General features: G+C 37.4%; 1 protein-coding gene across 1 annotated transcript in view; it reads right to left on the reverse strand.

Moving 5' to 3' along the window:
- Positions 1-788: 788 nt before the first annotated feature.
- The window catches only part of LOC141400075 (endocuticle structural glycoprotein SgAbd-5-like), a 59,969-nt gene continuing 41,497 nt past the window's right edge, over positions 789-19,260 (reverse strand). The window contains exon 2 of the mRNA XM_073979488.1: positions 789-1,118. Coding sequence (XP_073835589.1) covers positions 932-1,118 — 187 coding nt within the window. The 3' untranslated portion in view covers positions 789-931. The remainder of the gene's footprint in view (positions 1,119-19,260) is intronic.

Genomic DNA, 19,260 nt, shown 5'->3' on the forward strand with positions numbered 1-19,260 from the left:
TAAGAAGACCTCCTTCTCCTCTATAAGAATACCTCCTGCCCTTCTATATGCAAACGTCCTTCTCTTCTACGAGAAGACGCCCTGATCTTCTATGAGCAGACTTCCTGCTCTTGTATAAGAAGTCCTCCTTCTCTTCTATAAGAAGACCTCCTACCCTTCTATATGCAAACGTCCTGCTCTTACATGAAAAGACGTCCTGCTCTTCTATCAGAAGACGTCCTGCCCTTCTATATGCAAACGTCCTGCTCTTCTATGAAAAGACGTCCTGCTCTTCAAGAAGAGGACCTCCTGCTCTTCAAGGAGATGACCTCCTGCTCTTCTACAAGAAGACCTCTTGCTCTACTATAAGAAGACCTCCTGCTCTTCTATAAGAAGACCTCCTGCCCTTCTATATGCAAACGTCCTGCTCTTCTATGTGAAAACATCCTGTCCTTCTATGAGACGACCTTTTGCTCTTCCAGGAGAAGACATCCTGTCCTTCTATGAGAGGACCTTCTGCTCTTTTATGAGAAGACGTCCTGCTCTTCTATAAGAAGACCTCTTCCTCTTCTATAAGGCCTCCTGGTCTTCTAAAAGATGACATTTAATTAAAAACTTAAATATTTTAGTTTTGTTTTTTTTTTTCCTTTAAATACATTCTATGCCATATGGCATCGTCTCCAAAAACCACTTTTCCAAACAAAATGTTAAAAAATTAGTTTTGATTATTCATATAGAGGGCTTAAGTATATATAAAATTGGAAAAATATATTTTTCAGATCAAAAACAAAAAAGAAGCACCGAAAGGGTTATGCAATGAAATAAATTATTTTCTGTATTTTTTGCATATATTCATTCAAATATGGTATTTGGTAAGTATATTTATGCGTGTATGGAAGAGAAACTACACAGATTTCGACTTAAGTTTAAGTGGATGCATGGCTTGTGGATCTTAACTTTCAACTACAGGATGGAAGCCATTTTCATCGGCTGTGTACGTCACTCTGTGCAGCTTTCCTTCTGGATCTGTAAACTCATAGGAACCAGATTTTACGACAGCTTGTACCGGACCCTCTTCTCCCTGAACATCTTTTAATTCACCGGCTTCATCTTGTTTCGTTCCATCAGAGAGGGAAAATCTGAAAAATTGAGAAAATATGATTTGGATTAGAAATGTTGTATACTTGTTGCACATTTGAAAAGCAATAAATGGAAAATATCAAAATTAATAGCAAAAACATAAAACAGTAAAGATGGGACAAAATGCATAAGCAGTTTGATTTTACTGATTTTGATTTTAAGCCACGATACAATAAGTTAAGATAGACCATATTTAACAGCTGATCACAATTTTTGTCTAATTATGTCCTGTTCTGTCAACATCATGCAATAACACATCAGATTGTGAAACTTATGCACAAGAAAACGGAACATAAAACAGAACAGGAATATCTACGCAACATTACAAACACAAATTCGGCAAACGAAATACTCAAAAGCTTAAATATTAAAGAAGTTCGCGCTATTACAAAGTAAACCAATTCATCAACGATGCAAATATGGCGAATAAGCTAAAGAAGAAGAAAATTATTATGGGAAATACCATTTTAGAACAATATAAGGTAACAGCAATACCCAGCTGACTGAACTGGGCTGTAATGTTAGTGTCAAATTCCTTTCGACATTTTTTATAATTATTTCTATGTTCGATGTATATTAGGGATTTTTGAGGAAATAATATATCATTCAGAAAAAAACTATGTCCTATAAAGACTTCTTCATATCAATGACATGTAACCTCCTCCAAGTCCGAACGACGTGCCGCACACTAAAACACCGCTTATAGAGGCGGCACAACATTTGTTAATACGTGTGCTATTTTGCTTAATTTGAAAAAACTAAAGCCCTAATAAACATGTGTTTTTTTGATTTCAAAAACAAAAGATTGAAACACCTACTCCTTTTTCATTGAATTTCCAGCGACCCCAAACATTTTTTCAAGAATTCTATTTCTGTGAGAAATTATGCTTTTAGATGAATGATATGAGACATTCAAATTGAAAATGTAACGAATTTTCATTCATGTTTTTCAAAATATTCAATCAAATGTAAAAAAAATAGATTTTTAAATTCCAATAAGTTATAGACGTTTCCTTATTTATTTTTCATATACCTGTGACGCTAACGTTACAATCAAAAACAAATGTCTATGTGGTTGTTGTTGAGTTGTATTTGTTGTAGTATTTACTTCACCTTATTTGTTCTACCATGTTACATTAAATGAACACAAAATGCATTGCCAAAAGAAATATTTAATGAAAGAAATAAAAATATTGGAATTAAGTAAATGAAAATATTGCACAGCGGAAAAAGTGCAGATTTAGCACGCAAAAATAAAAGTCGATGTTTTATTGTATGTTTGACCCTAATTTGGATAAGAAAACTTCTAGATTGGCAATTTTACTCCATTTATTAATATATTTGGTAAATTTGTATTTTTACCCATACATCAGTACGACGAGATTTTCGGAATTTTAAAGATTTCTACCACTTCATCCAACTGAAATGTCTAAGATTAGTCTCCGTTGAGGTTATACATATATTCCTAAAAAAATTTCGGTATAGATCCACGTTTTTATATACATAGCCCGCATAGAACGGTATCCCCGATTTCGGTAATTTTGAAGGTTTTAGCCACATTATCCAATCGAAATTGCTGAAGGTTGGCATTGTCTCCGTTGGAGGTATAAATATTCCGATGGAAAATTTGCGGCGTAGGTGCACGTTTTGATATAGCCCCCATAGAAAGGTGCCGCTCGAATTCCGGTATTTTAAGATAAAAGTCATAATAAAACAGTATAAAATATTTCGTTGCAGGTTACTCCAGCTACAATAAAAATAAAAAAGATCTACGCGCTATCCCGCGGCACTCCCTACTCAATACCTTTAACAAAGTACTCAAGTTGAAACAAAATCAGTTGTCAGTTTTAATTGCAAAATCCGAATTGCAATAAATATTTTCTTATACGAAATATTTTTAACTTAACTGCAATACAATAAAGCTTAAAAATTGCTTCGTAGGAAGACTGCATGCGACGATAGCCAAGCCTATAAGGCCATCTACATATAGCCCAGAAAGTCTGCGTTCACCTTATTACTTTTCAACAATGATACAAAAACATTACATAAATGGGTAAATGAGAACATGTTTTCTTTCATAAATATTTTATTCGCACTCTTTAGTACAAAAATAAAAAGAAAAACTTAAAAAATCCATTACTATTACGAAGATAACGGTATAAAAGTGTTACAACTGCTAAATTAGAGAACCAAAAAGTCTGAGTTCACTTTTGGTCTGTTCCTTTACTTTTGAAAATGGTAAAACCGGCAAAAGTAGCAAAAGTTGTAAATTGCTCACATATGAATTGTATGGTGTCAGAAGCAAAGCAACGCTTTTCGAGTAAAAAGTGGAAAAACTTGAAGATTCTTGCACGTAAAGGAACAGAGCTTTTGTATGTTGTAATAGTACCGTTAGTTTTTTTTTTTTTGAATCTTTTGCAATTTTCTCTCATTTGTTAATGAATATTGTCACAACTGATCGATCTGTGAGTTCGTTCGCGCATTTAACTTAAAAGAGTGAATAATTTCAAGAATGGAAAACAAGGGCAAAGAAATTAGCATTAACGAAAGGAATATTGTAGGTGAATTATGGAAAAGCAATCGAAATATTGGTGAAATGTGGGTAGAACATATTCGTCCATACAGAGAGTGATAAATAACTAAAAATAAGCCGAAACTTTTTCGTCTAAGCCCAGATAAGGACGTCCAAAAATATTATCAGAACGGGAGGATCGCAACATAATTAATATATTGAATACAAACCGTCCGATAACTACTTCGAAAATTGTTGAAAATATGAAAGTGGTATTCAAAAAACGTATTTGTGCGGAAACCGTCAGAAAAACACTGCATAAAACTGGATATCACGGTAGAGTCGCATGGCGAATGCCATACATATCCTTAGTGAATAGGCAGACACGTATTGAATTTGCAGATGAATACATAAACAAGCCTCCAGAATTCTGGAAACAAGTGATATTTTTGGACTAAAGTATCCCAGCAAAATTTGAAGGAAGGGGTTCTATGCGATGACGTGATTTCATGGCATATTTTGCATTGGTTCAAAGCAAGTCGTGAAAGATCCGATATTTTCATCAGCATTTGAATCATTTGTACATATCACTATAAACAAACAAGTCGATTTGTCCATCCCTACATGTAGCGACATCAAAACAAAAGAGTATACATTTCCAAAATTGTTGTTATAAAATTACAAAATTACAAATTAAATTAAATTACAAATTAAATCCCGCGGGAGTTTGTTAGTTCTCCTACCGGGCGCGTCCCGACCGGCGGATAGGGGGAGGAGGATGGTCGTACCACTCTGTCCAATGCCTATTGAATGGTGGGTCTGGGGCAGAGGGGTGGGATTATCCACCTCTGGAAACCTTGAGTTTCCCGCGGACAAAAAACTGACTATGGGGGTGTTCCCCTAAAACAAAAAACAAATATGGAAGGAAAAAAGGAAGAAAAAGTTACGGTGCAGGGCCTAATAAACCCAGTGCCGGCGGGGATCAGTGATCTGCCTACGAGTCACGCCCCGTCGATATCATGCGATCGTGAGCAATCTCCCGTAGATGTGGGTGCCTTGGCATCTGTGGTCGAAGGTAATGCTACAAGCACACAACCTAGTGTAAAAATGGAGGAGGATAAAGGGGAGCACAGGGGGAGGATTAACTTGACCCAACTATTTGATGGTAGCGACCCTGATTCCGAATCCGATAGCTGCGGCAAAACAAACACCTCCGTTGTGGAAAATCACATGAAAGAGGAAGTCCACAAGATGGTAGAGGAAGTGAGCGAGAGCATCCCTAAGCTCACGACAAAAAGAGTGCAGTGGTCTGGGGCCCAAAGGAAGAAATATAAGAGGAACCAGGCTAAACAAAAGAAGGAACAACAGCTGGCTGCTTCAAAGGTTACCACAGACAGTCCCTCCACTTCTTCGGAAGCGGCAAAGAGGACAAGGTCTCCTGAGGAGCAGAACGTGCCAAAACCCAGTAAGAAGAAAAAGAGCTTCCCACCTTCAATTGCCCAGGACAAACCTCGTCAGGACAAAAGCCAAGTAGACTGCCAAAAGTATCCTTCAAATGATACTGAAGAGGCGAGTTCTGACAAAAAGAAGGTGAGCGCGACATCGGAATCTTCTGTGGTGGCCAAGGACTCAGTAAAGAAGCCTACCTCCACCCAGAAGAGGAAGATGGACGCTGAAACCGGAACGGAGCCGCCATCGACCTACGCCAAGGTAGCCAAGCGATACTACAAGGACGAGCTGTGCTACGCAGTAATCGATACTAGTAAAGGATCTGGAAGGCTACACAAAGAGTACTTATCGGAGATCGAAAAATCGATCAACGATAAAATATTGGAACAAATCCTGAAAGGACGAGTCCCAATAAAAATAAACTGCTGTGAGCCAAGGGGGAACCTCCTATTGTACCACCTCGACTCACACGTAAACTCTGCAGCTCTCGGGGAGGTAGTCGGCAGTATAGCAACTCCATGGGAAGGTGGCAGACTAAAACTGGTGAGGAAAGACGAAATTCCTCATCTAACCAAAGCATCGGTGTACATCAAGGGGTATGGCTGCAAGCTCGAGACGGAGCGCATGCTTGAAGTCTTTGGCGTACAAAACGAGGCCCTAAAGGTGGAAAGATGGGAGGTCTTCCACAGGGAGGAGAAGGAAGACGGCACTCTCCTTGTGATGGGGATCGACGATCTTTCGCTAGCCGGGCTCGTCAAAACCAAGGGCAAGGCATTCTTCGTCTCGAACTCGGTCTTCTTCAAAATTGGAAAGGCAAGAGTTGGTGAGGAGGAGATTGCCAAACCAAACAACCAAGAGGTCAACTTACCAAAAGGCTTACAGGAGGGAGGAGCAGACGATATTAGCGACTCCCAAGAAGCCAACCTACTGGAGGACCAATGATTGAGGTCATCCAGATCAACCTCCATCGGAGCGAAACGGCAACACTAGCCCTGATGGACAAAATAACAAAAGGTAATATACATATTGGTTTAATCCAAGAACCTTGGACCATTAAAAACAAGGTTTCTGGACTTAACCACATAAATTATCAACTTTTTTTACGCAAATACGGGATCCCGACCGAGGACCTGCATTATATGCCACAAAAACTTATGCTTTCTTTTTTCTCCAGAGTTGTCATCGTCCGACGTCACAGTATTGAAGCAGGGGAATGGCAACATATACCTAGCATCATTATACCTGCCGTTCGACTCCCCGACTTTACCACCTTCGTCGGAATTGCAGCAACTGGTGAGAAGGATAAAGCAAACAGGTAACGAAGTACTAGTAGGTAGCGATGCTAACTCTCACCACATCTCGTGGGGTAGTACTAACATTAACAAAGGGGTCAAGCCCTTATGGATTACTTAAATACTAACGACCTGATTACACTTAACACCGGGAATACGCCAACTTTTGTTAATAGAATAAGGGAGGAAGTACTAGATATAACGATATGTTCAGAAAATTTAATAAACGAGGTACACGAGTGGAGGGTCCTGGACGAACACTCCTTCTCAGACCATAAGTATATTAGATTTAAAATAGCTAGGCCATCGCCTAAACCGATAACCTTCCGAAACAAATCCAAAACAAATTGGACAAAGTTCGGAAAACGAGTAAAAGAAAGACTTGGGCAACCTGATGAGGAATGCCTAGGTAAGGAGGACATAGAGAGAGGTGTCCTAAAGTTAACTGAGGCACTAGTAAAGTCTTTCGAGGAAAGTTGTCCCCTTCGAGAGAGGAAATCCGCCTACGAAAAACCCTGGATGACAGGGGAAATTCGAAATAAAGTCAAGGAGGTCCGCAGACTTTATAATAGGGCCAAACGTAAAAAAGCAGCTGTATTCTGGGACAACTATCAGGCAAAATTAAAGGAATACAACAAAATAACAAGAAACGCCAAACGAAACTCATGGAAGCTTTTCTACGAACAGGTGGATAGTGTAAATGACGTTTCAAAGAATAAAAATTTCTATCTAAAACCCATACACAGACCGAGTAATTGGTCGATGGAAATGGAAAAAGGATTGAAACAACGGAAGAAACTCTAGGCCTTTTGATGAAAACGCACTTCCCGCAGAATACCATGGTTAACACTGAGGCATCGACGGAATGTATTAACTCATCGGAAGAGGCACCAAAGATCGACAGCTTAATGGTCCAACAAGCCATTTTAAGCTTTTCACCATATAAAGCAGCTGGACCAGATCAGCGGCTTTACTACAGAGGGAAGTGGACTTTATTGCGTCCAAACTGGTCGGGATCTTCAATGCATGCTTAAAATTTGCATACACTCCTATAGCCTGGCAGGAAGCAAGGGTAGTCTTTATACCCTAACCTGGCAAGCCAAGTTATGCAACACCAAAATCTTATCGACCGATAAGTTTAACTTCATTCTTACTCAAAACAATGGAACGGACAGTTGACACCATGATAAAGAGTAAGATCCCCAACGATATGCTTAAATTCAAACAACATGCATACGTTAAAGGCAGATCAGTGGAAACCGCATTGCATGAGGTAGTACACCACATAAAAAGAACCTTCGAAATGAAAATGTACACACTTGCTGTATGCATCGACATCGAAGGCGCTTTCAATAACGTAAGCACCGAGACACTTATCCACTCCTTAGACGAGTTTCAGGTAGACAGGGCCTTAAGGAACTGGATAAACCACATGCTAAGGAATAGATGGATAAGCTGCGGGCTATACGACGTGAAAATAAGAGACAAAGTTGGACAAGGAACGCCACAGGGAGGGATACTTTCACCTCTGTTGTGGGTTACCACCATAAACAGTCTCTTGAGGACCCTAACCGAAGAAGGATTTGACCCAGTCTGCTACGCAGACGACGTTATAATACTTCTGAGGGGAAAGAATCCGAATCAACTCTGTCGAAGAGCAGAAACGGCTCTAAAAATTGCTTTTAACTGGGCCAGGCCGAGAGGTCTGAACGCCAACCCGGAAAAAACAGAATTATGTCTATTCGCTAGAAAAACGAAAATGGGACACTACGAGGAACCAGTTTTTCTAGATAAGACAATAAATATCTCCTGTACAGTTAAATATCTAGGAGTAATTCTGGATAGGAAACTTAAATGGAAAGACCATATACAAGAAAGGGCTAACAAGCCCCAAATATGTTGGTCAACCTGCAGAAGGGCGATAGGCTCAAAATGGGGGTTCAATCCTAGGATGATACACTGGCTATACAGAAGCGTAATTAGACCAATTCTAACGTACGCGCCTGTGGTATGGTGGACAGCCATGGACAAAAAATGCAATGTGGAAATATTGCAAAAGGTCCAAAGAACATGCTGCCTAAGCATTAGCGGAGCAATGAGGACCACGCCGACTAGGGCTCTAGAAACAATTTTGTTTCTACACCCAATAGATATTCAGGTAAGGTATGAGGCAGCCATCGCAGCTGTAAGACTAAAGTCGATGAACGAGTGGATCGAAAAGAGCCACCAAACATAACACCAAAACATATTAAAGGTCACAACGGGTGAATCTATAAATCAGGTAGTATCGGACCGTATACCTGAAACTAGTGAAGTAGCCTTGTGTGAAGTGTCAATACCTGACAGAGACATGTGGATCGGGGGAGCTCTAGCAAAGATTCCCGCTGGAAGCTGTGGGTTTACGGATGGGGCTGTGCTAGGGGGGAGAACCGGACTGGGTCTTTATATAATGGAAACGGAAATCTCCCCCCGTCTGCCGGATCATAACACGATCCTGCAGGCAGAACTCTGGGCGATAACAGAGTGTCTGCTTTGGTTTGATACTCACACAAGGCCTACCACTGTAAATATCCTTACGGATAGCAAAGCCATTAGAGCTATATCAACCAAGACAGTGAAATCTAGAACTGTCTTGGAATGTATTAAATCTATAAAAAATTACTCCCAACACGGTAAGGTAAACATTATATGGGTACCAAGGCATACCGGGATTAGGGGTAATGAAATAGCAAACTCCTTGGCAAAACAAGCCAAGGAGCAACCCACTGTAAGTCTAGAAAACGCTAAGCCGTTTAAAGCTACGCGACTAGAACTAAAGACATGGGCAAAAAATGCACATGTATCCCTCTGGAGTAGTGAAGAGAAGGGAAAAAACACAAAAATCCTATGGGGAAACCCAGACGAGGACAAAACAAAAGAATTACTTTTACTAAGTAAAAAAGATATTAGTAGACTGACAGGAATCCTTACAGGTCACCTAGGTCTAAAAGCGCATCTGCACAAAATAGGTTGTGCAGAAAACAGTGAATGCAGAGCATGCGGAGAGGACGACGAAACGTTGGAGCATTACCTCTGCCATTGTCAAGCCTTCACAAATCTGAGAACCCAGTTACTAGGGAATGACATTATACCAGGACTCGATCAAATTAGGACAATCGAGTTCAAAAAGATCAGATACTATGTAAATAGGACAGAGATCCTAGACTAAGTCAAAAAAGATAATCCTCCATAACCAAAAAAAAAAAAAAAAATTAGAGCGCACAACAGGCCTACTTATGGCTTAAGTGTATGTCCACATGGGCATGTGGTGATCTAGGATCACCCCTCTTATCAACCTAACCTACCCTAACCTACAAATTAAATGTAGGTTCACGAACTAGAAATTCTTAAAGGAGTGCTGTTGGACTCCATGTCGAAATCTGAACTGGTGATGAGAAGATAATAGAAAAGCTTTTGTAAGATGAAACAAAATCAGTGGCTGAGAGTGGACGAAGTAAACTCCGTTGCGGTGCAGCGGCGGTGATTAAATTGAAATTTTGGGTGTAAACTTTATGCTGATAAATTAGTTCTAGTTATTTCATGAATTAGTTTGAATTAATAAAGAGTTTGGTTTGTCATGAAGATCATATTTCAATACAGAATTTTCCATTTTCCAAACAAGACATGAAAATGTCATGCCACAGGGTTGGTGAAAATGACATGTCAAAGCATTGGTCAAAATGACATGCTTAGGATCCGACAATGAATGTCATCTTAAGATCCGAAAATGAATGTCATCTTATGGTGGTCACGCTCATATAAAATTCATGAGTGAAAATGCTAAAAAGATGACATGCCAGATCACTTGCACCCATGATTCAATAGCATCCTTGGCATCGAACATTTTGTTGGGATGTTCTGTATGTTTGCAATAAATGGACGTCAAATAGCTTGCAGAAAAGCTGGAACAGCGCTTGAAAAACAAAAAAATAGGTACGGTACAACATGGTGGGCGCGCTGTTCTGGTTTGAGGGTGTATGTCAGCTTCTGGAGTGGTCCAACTTACATTTATTGAATCGACAATGGACAAGTATGGCTATCTAAACATCTTGAAACACAATTTGAAACAAAATGCAGAAAAACTTGGCTTAGCTACGACATTTTGGTTCCAACAAGATAACGTTTCAAAGCATACTGCTGGGATCAATGTTCAGGGAAAAGGGAATTATTGTGGAACACTAATAGCTTCACTTATCGCCGTTATTCACAATATGGATGAATATGTTTTACCCACATTTCACCAATATTTCGATAGCTTTTTCCATAATTCACCTATAATTTTCATTTCATCAATGCTAATTTCTTTGCCGTTAAATGGGCATACGAGCTCGCAGAATCATCAGTTGTGACAATATTAATTAAAAATGGGAGAAAACTACAAAAGATTAAAAAAAACTAACGGTACTATTACAACATACAAAATAAACGCAGACTTTTTGGTTCTCTAATTTAGCAGTTGTAACACTTTTATACCGTTATCTTCGTAATAGTAATTTATTTTTTGGAGTTTTTCTTTTTAATCTTGTACTAAACAGTGCGAATAAAATATTTATGAACGATAAACTGTTCTCATTTATGCCTTTTTCAGACTGACTGTGTTTTCCTCTCTATTCGTTGTTCGACCCCAAATTACGATGTAATTACTTCATTTCCCACACAAAATATTGAGAACGAACAACGATTTGTATACATTGTTCAATTTAAATTAATCTCAGAACGACGATAAAATATGTCCCATCTCTAACAAATGAGAGAATTTATCGAAATAAATTAATTATGACAGGAAAAATACAAAATTTAAAAATTTATTAAAAACCCAAACATTTTTGGAAGAACTGCAAAATATGAATGAAAAGAAAACGGTTTAACGAATAGTATATATTCAAATCATAGGAAATTGTGTCTTCTCTTTCATTGCACTTGCATTTTTTGCCCATCGTTTCAAATTCGCATACAAATTTATAAACAAAAATCAAATGCCCGACGGAAAGTCTTTATACCAAAAATTTATTTAAAATAGAAAAATTTGAAAATGAAACTAACTAATTTGAATGAAACTAATATAATTTAATATTAAATAGATATCTGAAAGAAGGGAAAATATTTTTTCAGTTCATATAAATTAACTTTACTCTTTTGGTTGAAACTTTCTTTAAAATCAGTAAACAAAAACTATGAAAATGTGAATCATGTTGCTATGAATTGTGTACCATATCGTATGAACGGGTTAATTCGTGTACGTAATTAATGGAACGAACGACGTTATTCAAATGCTGATATGAACATGGCATTACCCATTTATGTAATATTTCAGTCTCACTTTTGAAAAGTAATAAGTGAAATCAGACTTTTTAGGCTATGTGTATGTTACAAAAGCAAAGTTATCCTAAACTACACCTAACTCTGAAATTAATCCATAAAATTAAATAAAGATATAAGATATTTCTAATTAAACGGGGTTTTAAAGCATAAACTGCTCAAAACAAACATAAAAGCATATTTTATATTAAATTTAAATGAAAAGAAAATATAAACAAATTTCATGGACATCTCTCAAAACCCAGCTATGAATTGTCCATTAATAATTTAAAACAAGACATATTACATTAAGATATCATGAGATCGGGAATAAGAATTCAATTTGGTCCTAAAAGAACGAATTGATCCCCCAAAACTCTTAAGAGAAGGTGGCAGATTGTTAAAAGCACGCGAAACTCTGTCAAAACACGACTTCTCCAACACCGACTTGATTCTCGGCAAAATAATTTGCACCTTCCTCACCGACCTACTAAAGGAAGACAAATCGACAACCCACACCGGTACCAGCAACTAACTATCTAATGAAAATATAAAAGACATCTAATTTCGCAGTAAAATTTACTACCGAAAAAACTCTAAACATTGTCAATAAAAATGAACCGTTATTCCACTGTAGCTGATGCAAAACAAATAATTATAAATAACGTTAGATTCTGGGAACACTTTAGATCAATACTGCACTAATAAATTTTAAATTTGTGGGACTTTTTCCATTTTTGGCGCACTAAATCGGTATTTTTTCCACTGTGCATTGGTGTCGTTTTTATTGGGATAGCTGTTGCAATCAGGGTTTAGAAGCCAGCATCTAAAAACATTAGTATTAGCTGTACACTTCAACTGCAACCGAACGCATATTTACTTTTGTACATTTTTGCTTATTTCGTTTTTTACGCCTAATATTTTTTTTAGGTATAATAGAAAACTACGCTACATATTTTGCAGTTGGCTGACCATTCGTCGCAGCGAATTAGCAAATGAGGGTGGTTTTGTGATTAGAGTTGCCAACGCCGTAATAAAACAGGTGTCATTTAATGTCAAAATGCCTCCATCATATGGTAGAACCTAAAGAATAGTAATACTAATTATTATTGTTTAAAAATAAAAAAATATATATTGAAAAATTTACATGTCCTTTGAACGAAAAAGTGGAATTAATTATATCGTGATTTTTAATGCATTACACTGGTAACCCTGATCACAAAAACAATTGTTTGCTGAAAACCTGGCTAAGCCGTCGAAACTTTGTTGCTTATTATCTTTTCTGATATGTGTTGATCATGTGTGCTGTAAAATATGAGTATGCATGTCCGACGCTATTTTATTATAGCGACAGAATCATTTCATATAATTTTATATCGTCTTAATCACACAGTTGCTCTTATTTGTATTGTATTATTTTAAAACAACGAATTTATTAGTGCAGAAAATTTGATATTGTTCGTAATCTCAATTTGTGTTATTTCAAAATTTGACAACATGAGTTCAGCCATCACCGTACAGCAGAGGTCCTAAGAAAATGTAACGCTTCGAGAAACTTTTTTTTTCAATTTTTTTGTGGAAATTTTAAATCAAAATCACTATAAAAAGGCGTCAGTTTCTTCGAACGTTTATAACAACAACGATTACGACTGGACTTGGTTTTATAAACTCCCATATCTATTTGCAATTTCATCGGAAAATAGAATTCGCTGATAGTATATAATCCTGTAAATCGGTAGCGCGCCGTGTTCTACTCTCCTGGCCGTGAAGGTGTATATATTGAATTTTATATTAACATTAAAATATTGTTTTTTTAAAAGCAAGCAGACATTTGTCAATTTAGAACCACATACGATATTTAACTCCGATAGAGAAATATAAACAAACACTAAGAAAACAGCTGTTCGTGTCTCTTATATTAGTGACATCGCTAGTGCTGCGAAGTTTAGTGTGACTTGGTTCCACTTAATGGTATTGCCACATCTAACTAATTCGTCAAACTGTCCGTTACTTTTAATTTGAACGGGGAAATGGGAGACAATGCGTCCCCCAGCACATCAAGAATCAGCCTAAGTGAATTTAGAGTCACAAAATTAAGAGAGCTAAAGCAAACTAATCTAACAAAATTAGAATCCGCATACACAAAGCTTCATGATGAAAATCAGCAATTAATAAAATTATGTCAAGAGTTAAGCGAGAAAACATCAAATAATAATGTCCAGCCTATTGAGGCTTGTAAGGACCAAGCAAAAGATGTTTCAGCTACTAAATGAAACGGAAGTAATGTTAATCCGACAAATGGTAATTCCCAAACGACGGTATATGTAACGGATGAAGAAGAGTTAGCGAAGGAAACCGAAGAAAAGGAAAAGTAATAAAAAAAGTAAAACTACTATCCAACCAACTCCGATGGAGATGGAAATCTTTACACCACCAATAACAAGCCAATCCGAAGCTTAAGCATCTAATGAATCCCAAGCACCTAAGTAAGTGGTAAAATACATTCGTCCGCTGCCCATTATTGTAAAACAAACTGAAAGTTTCACAAAGCTTTATGAACTCCTCAAAAAAAAAAAATACAAAAACGGGTTTTTAACTAAGACTTTGGATAGAAATGCCCAAAAAATATCCACATTCGAAGCAAAGTGCTATAGAGAAGTCACCAAAGCTCTCAACGAAGCAAACATCCAAAAGCATTCATATGAAAACAAGCAAGGCGGTCCGATACGGGTTGTGGCCAAAAATTTGCATCATACAAGTGACCCAGAATACATAGTTTCTGATTTGAAAGATCAAGGTGTAAAAATATTGAACGTTTTTAACAAAACACATTTTATATCAAAGAAGCCATTGAACATGTTTATACTTAGCTTTGAATCTACGGAAGATATAAAAAAATCTACGGCATCAAAAAATATTAGGAGCATATCCCTCAATTCAAGAATTGCCAAGGATTTAACTACAAATGTTACTGCTCCAAACAAGATTCGCCAAATGTGCAGGTAAGCACGAAACCAAGAATTGCGAAAAACCGACGGTATTTCTTCCTGAATGCTGCAACTGTGAAGAACAACATCCCGCAAGTTACAGAGGATGTATCGTCGCAAAAGTACTCCAGAAAATTAGAAATAAAAAGCAAAAACTACAAAGAGTACCATCAAATCTGCGCCGACGAGCAATATACCACATAGTGCATCTAGAGCAAGGAATACGTCCATTCCACCTCGACAAAATAATCAATATGCAGAAGTGTTAATGGAAAAAACGGCACCTCAAATCAGCACTACAAACATCAATCCCGAAAAACCATAATTGAAAATACTTTCAAAACTGGGAGCCATAGAGTCATTCAACAAAGTCTTAGATGCGCGTCTAAGCTTGCTGGAAAATTTCTTTAGCTGTCTGAATGATTAGGGGACTAAAAGTTATGCAATGGAACGCAAATGGCCTGATGCGACACAAAGATGAAATTAGTCTAATTATGGACAAAGAAAATATTGATATTTGTTTAGTTAGTGAAACTCACTTGGTGAAACACTCATACATTCAATTTAAAAATCACGAATTATACCATACTACACATACCAGCAATAACGCTCGCGGTGGTAGCGCTGTGATAATCAAAAAATCGATAGAGCATTGGCTAGAAAACCAGATTAATTTAGAAGATGATCAAGCAACGACGGTACAATATTTGAAAATGGCAATCCGTTGTCTGTTACATCAGTATACAGTCCGCCACGCCATAAAATAAAACAAGAACTTTATGAAGCTCTTATCAGTTCTTATACATATAGATTTATTATGGGGGGAGACTTCAATGCCAAACATGTGCAATGGGGTTCCAGACTTACTACGATCAAAGGAAAAGAATTGTTTAAAGCTATTAAAAGCAAAGGATATAAGGTTATTACTACGAGAACTTCGTCGCATTGGCCATCAGATGCAGGAAAAAAGCCTGATCTTATAGATTTCTTCATTACCAGGAAAGTTAAGACACAAAAGATAACAGTTCACGATGGTTATGATTTAGGATCCGACCATTCCCCAATATACTTAATGTATCAATATCAGCCTTCATTGGTTTATTTAATAAACATACGGACTGGGACAAGTTTAAATATTTAATCAGCAAATCCATCGAACACTCATCTATAGAAACTACGGAGGAGCTTGAAAACGAAGTCGTAATATTTACACACCTCATACAACAGGCTGCGTGGCAGAGTACACCTCCACTAAATGTGCCACCATCAACACCAACTTATCCGCATCATATCAAAGAACTGGTAAAACTGAAACGAAAGATTCGCAAAAACGATCTCCAGAAAACAAAAGACTTTTGAATAATATCACTCTAAGACTTAGTAGAAAACTTAAAAATTTTAATGAGTGCAATTTACACCATTTTCTCTCCAGTCTTTCATATGATAGCAAAAGCAAAAGCAACAGCAACAAACCAATTCAACAAAAAGCTCTAATCTTACAGGAAAATTGTCTATCGGCAAAGAGCAACACAGAAAATGCAAATGCATTCGCTGATCATTTAAAAACGATATTTTCCAAACCTACAACTTATCCAGATGCCAACCCAGGAAGTTACGAATCTATATCGCAAGATTTAAACCGAAACACAAGCAATGCATTCGAAATCGACTTTATTACACTAAAAGAAACGTGGAAAATGGTAAAGGATCTTGACAGTTAAAAATCCCCAGGTTTCGATTTAATTACTGGTGATGTGCTTAAACAGCTATCTTACCACGGTATATTGAAACTACAGAACATTATGAATTCGGTCGTAAAACATATATATATATATATATATATATATATATATATATATATATATATATATATACTGAGCTACTGGAAAGTAGCTGAAGTAACCAAGCTACAAAAACCAGGTAAAAATTCTAACGATGTAAAATCATATAGACCAATTTTTTTACTAATAGTAGTTGGAAAACTTTTTGAAAAATTGTTTCATAAACGTCTCGAAAAGGTCGTCCTTTCAAAAAATATCATACCTGATCACCAATTTGGTTTTCGGAAGAAACATTCAACCATAGAACAAGTACAGAGGGTAACGCACACTATCGAAAACGCCTTTGAGAACAAGCAGGTATGCTCAGCAGTTTTTCTAGATATCTCCCAAGCATTTGACGGAGTATGGCATGCCGGTCTCATCCAAAAAATCAGAACTATTCTACCTCTAAACTATGTAGAAATAATATCTTCCTACATCGAAAGTAGATTCTTTAGAGTAAGATATGAAACAGAATATACCAAACTATATCCTATAACATTAGGAGTTCCACAAGTAAGTATATTGGGTCCTATTCTTTACTTAGTATATGCATATGGCATGCCTCTGCTCGAAAATAGCTTTCGTACATGCATCTCTATAGGATTGAAATATTTCTTCATCCACAGCTCTTAAGTCTTCGAATGATGTCGGACCACAAACGTAGTCGCATACAAAAAATTGTTGGCGAACGGATCGTTTGTACATAAATCGAAAAATGAGGTTAACGTTGTTGCTGGAGGTGTACCTGCCCTTTCTCGTGCATTGGTTGCATTAAAATAAAATCTTTGTCCATTTTCCAGATGTACAGATAAATGCACAATAGTTGGATGACGTTGATGGATAGGGAAATTTTCCAAACTGCTTCGTTACGGCTTATATAGCGTGCCATCTGATAATGACTTATTTCATCACTGGGATTTAGAAGCGAAAAAACAGCCATATCCCAACCTTTAGTTACGTACTTACAGATGTATTTTATGGACTTCGCCGATTTAGACAAAAGTGGACAGTAAGGGACTATCCAGCGGTTATCAACATCAACGTCGTTGTTTCCCACCTGTATTGCTATTGATTGACCACCATCAGTTGTAGATCGACGACGATAAAGCAGATAGCCGTCAATAACAGTTATTGTGTCGTGAACGAATTGCCGTGGATATTTTGTTGGTACACTTTCCGTCCACCATACATGGAGAATTTTCATTAATTACTCCACATGGTCCATGAACCATATTCTTGACAACAACTCCATGTAGAATTGGATCCACGTTTATGTCAGGTATTTCCGCAGATATAATGTCATCAATAACATCGGGTGTAATCTTTTCCACCAACCAAATAAGAATATGAGCATGAGGCAAGCCATTCTACCATATACATCCAACATCTCGTTTCTCCGAACACACGTAGTTTAATAATGAAATCCATTAGAGATATCAGCTTTTGTCTAAAGACCCGTGCTATCAAGTCATGTCGATGTATCGATGTTATTTCCTCCCACTTTGGATTGCATGTAAATGTTATGAATAAATCTGGCCGGCAATATTATCGCACATAAGCCATTGCATCCTGCGTTTACTCCTGCATATTGAGGGGACTTCCTGTAAAATTGCCGGCAAAATTACTGCTTTTCTGAGATCATTAGGGTTGATGCCATTTTTGGGGATGCCGAATATACATAAGCCGTTCACTTTCAACATCTGTAAAAAATAAATGTACTTTTAAAAGAAGAACTTTTTGAAACAACAAATTTGGGCAATTTCACTTACTTGTTACTGGATTTATTTGCCGAATTTCAAAATGGTATCCATCGTTTCCGTATGGATACTGTAGAGCATCGTATGATCGATGAGTTTCTGATATTATATTTACCGTATAATCGCATCGACGAACTATGATGTCTCGATGTGCAACAGGATCTCTCACAGCAACATCATTAGCTGTAGGGGCATTGTATCGCCCTTGGTGTTCTCCTGCTGGTATCTTGTCAGCGTGTATTACAACTTGATGATTTGGCAGTGATTATAGATCACTATTAGCTTTCTTGAATGTCCGGACTAATTCATTACTTTCATGTAACATCTCTTGTAATTCTGCAACAATTCGTTCACGTGTGGCGGGATTGTGTTGTCGACGTTGTTGAACCTGGTCTAGGTCATCTGAGTGTCCAATAAAATAAATTTGAAGATACTTATGATCTCTGGTAGGTAACAGTGATCCCATACAATGGTATATTTGACCTTGGACTCGAAATGTTGGCATAAACTTTTCTCTAACTACATTAGTGGCACCGAAGGATGTCATCTGGAAACATGCATTTTATTTTCGAATGTTTGAAAGGAAATATTTGGATTCTGAAGATGTTCGCGACATCAACGAAAACAATGGTTCCATGGGTGACCGTAATTCAGGCAATACAATTTTGCCATTACTACAGCAAATTCCGGGTGGTTCATTTTTGTATTTGATCGCATTACAATGTTCACAAACATTATCCATTTCACCAATAGAGACTAATTCATCGTCGCTGTAATCTATATTTGGATTGTAATTGAAAGCGATGCGTTCATATACATTTAGGCGGTTTTGAACTCGGCGTTGATTATGGTTCCTGTGTGGATCACGTTCCTCTAATGTCTCATTGGATCTCCTTTGCGCTGCTCTGGAGCGTTAATTTCTGAGGCGCCTTTCTCGTTCACTCTGTGTTCCATTGCTTCTAGTATGCACTACTCTTAAACGAC

The sequence above is a fragment of the Musca autumnalis genome, unplaced genomic scaffold (assembly GCF_047663935.1).
Source record: "Musca autumnalis isolate F117 unplaced genomic scaffold, ASM4766393v1 scaffold_3, whole genome shotgun sequence".
NCBI classification, from domain to species: Eukaryota; Metazoa; Arthropoda; class Insecta; order Diptera; family Muscidae; genus Musca; species Musca autumnalis.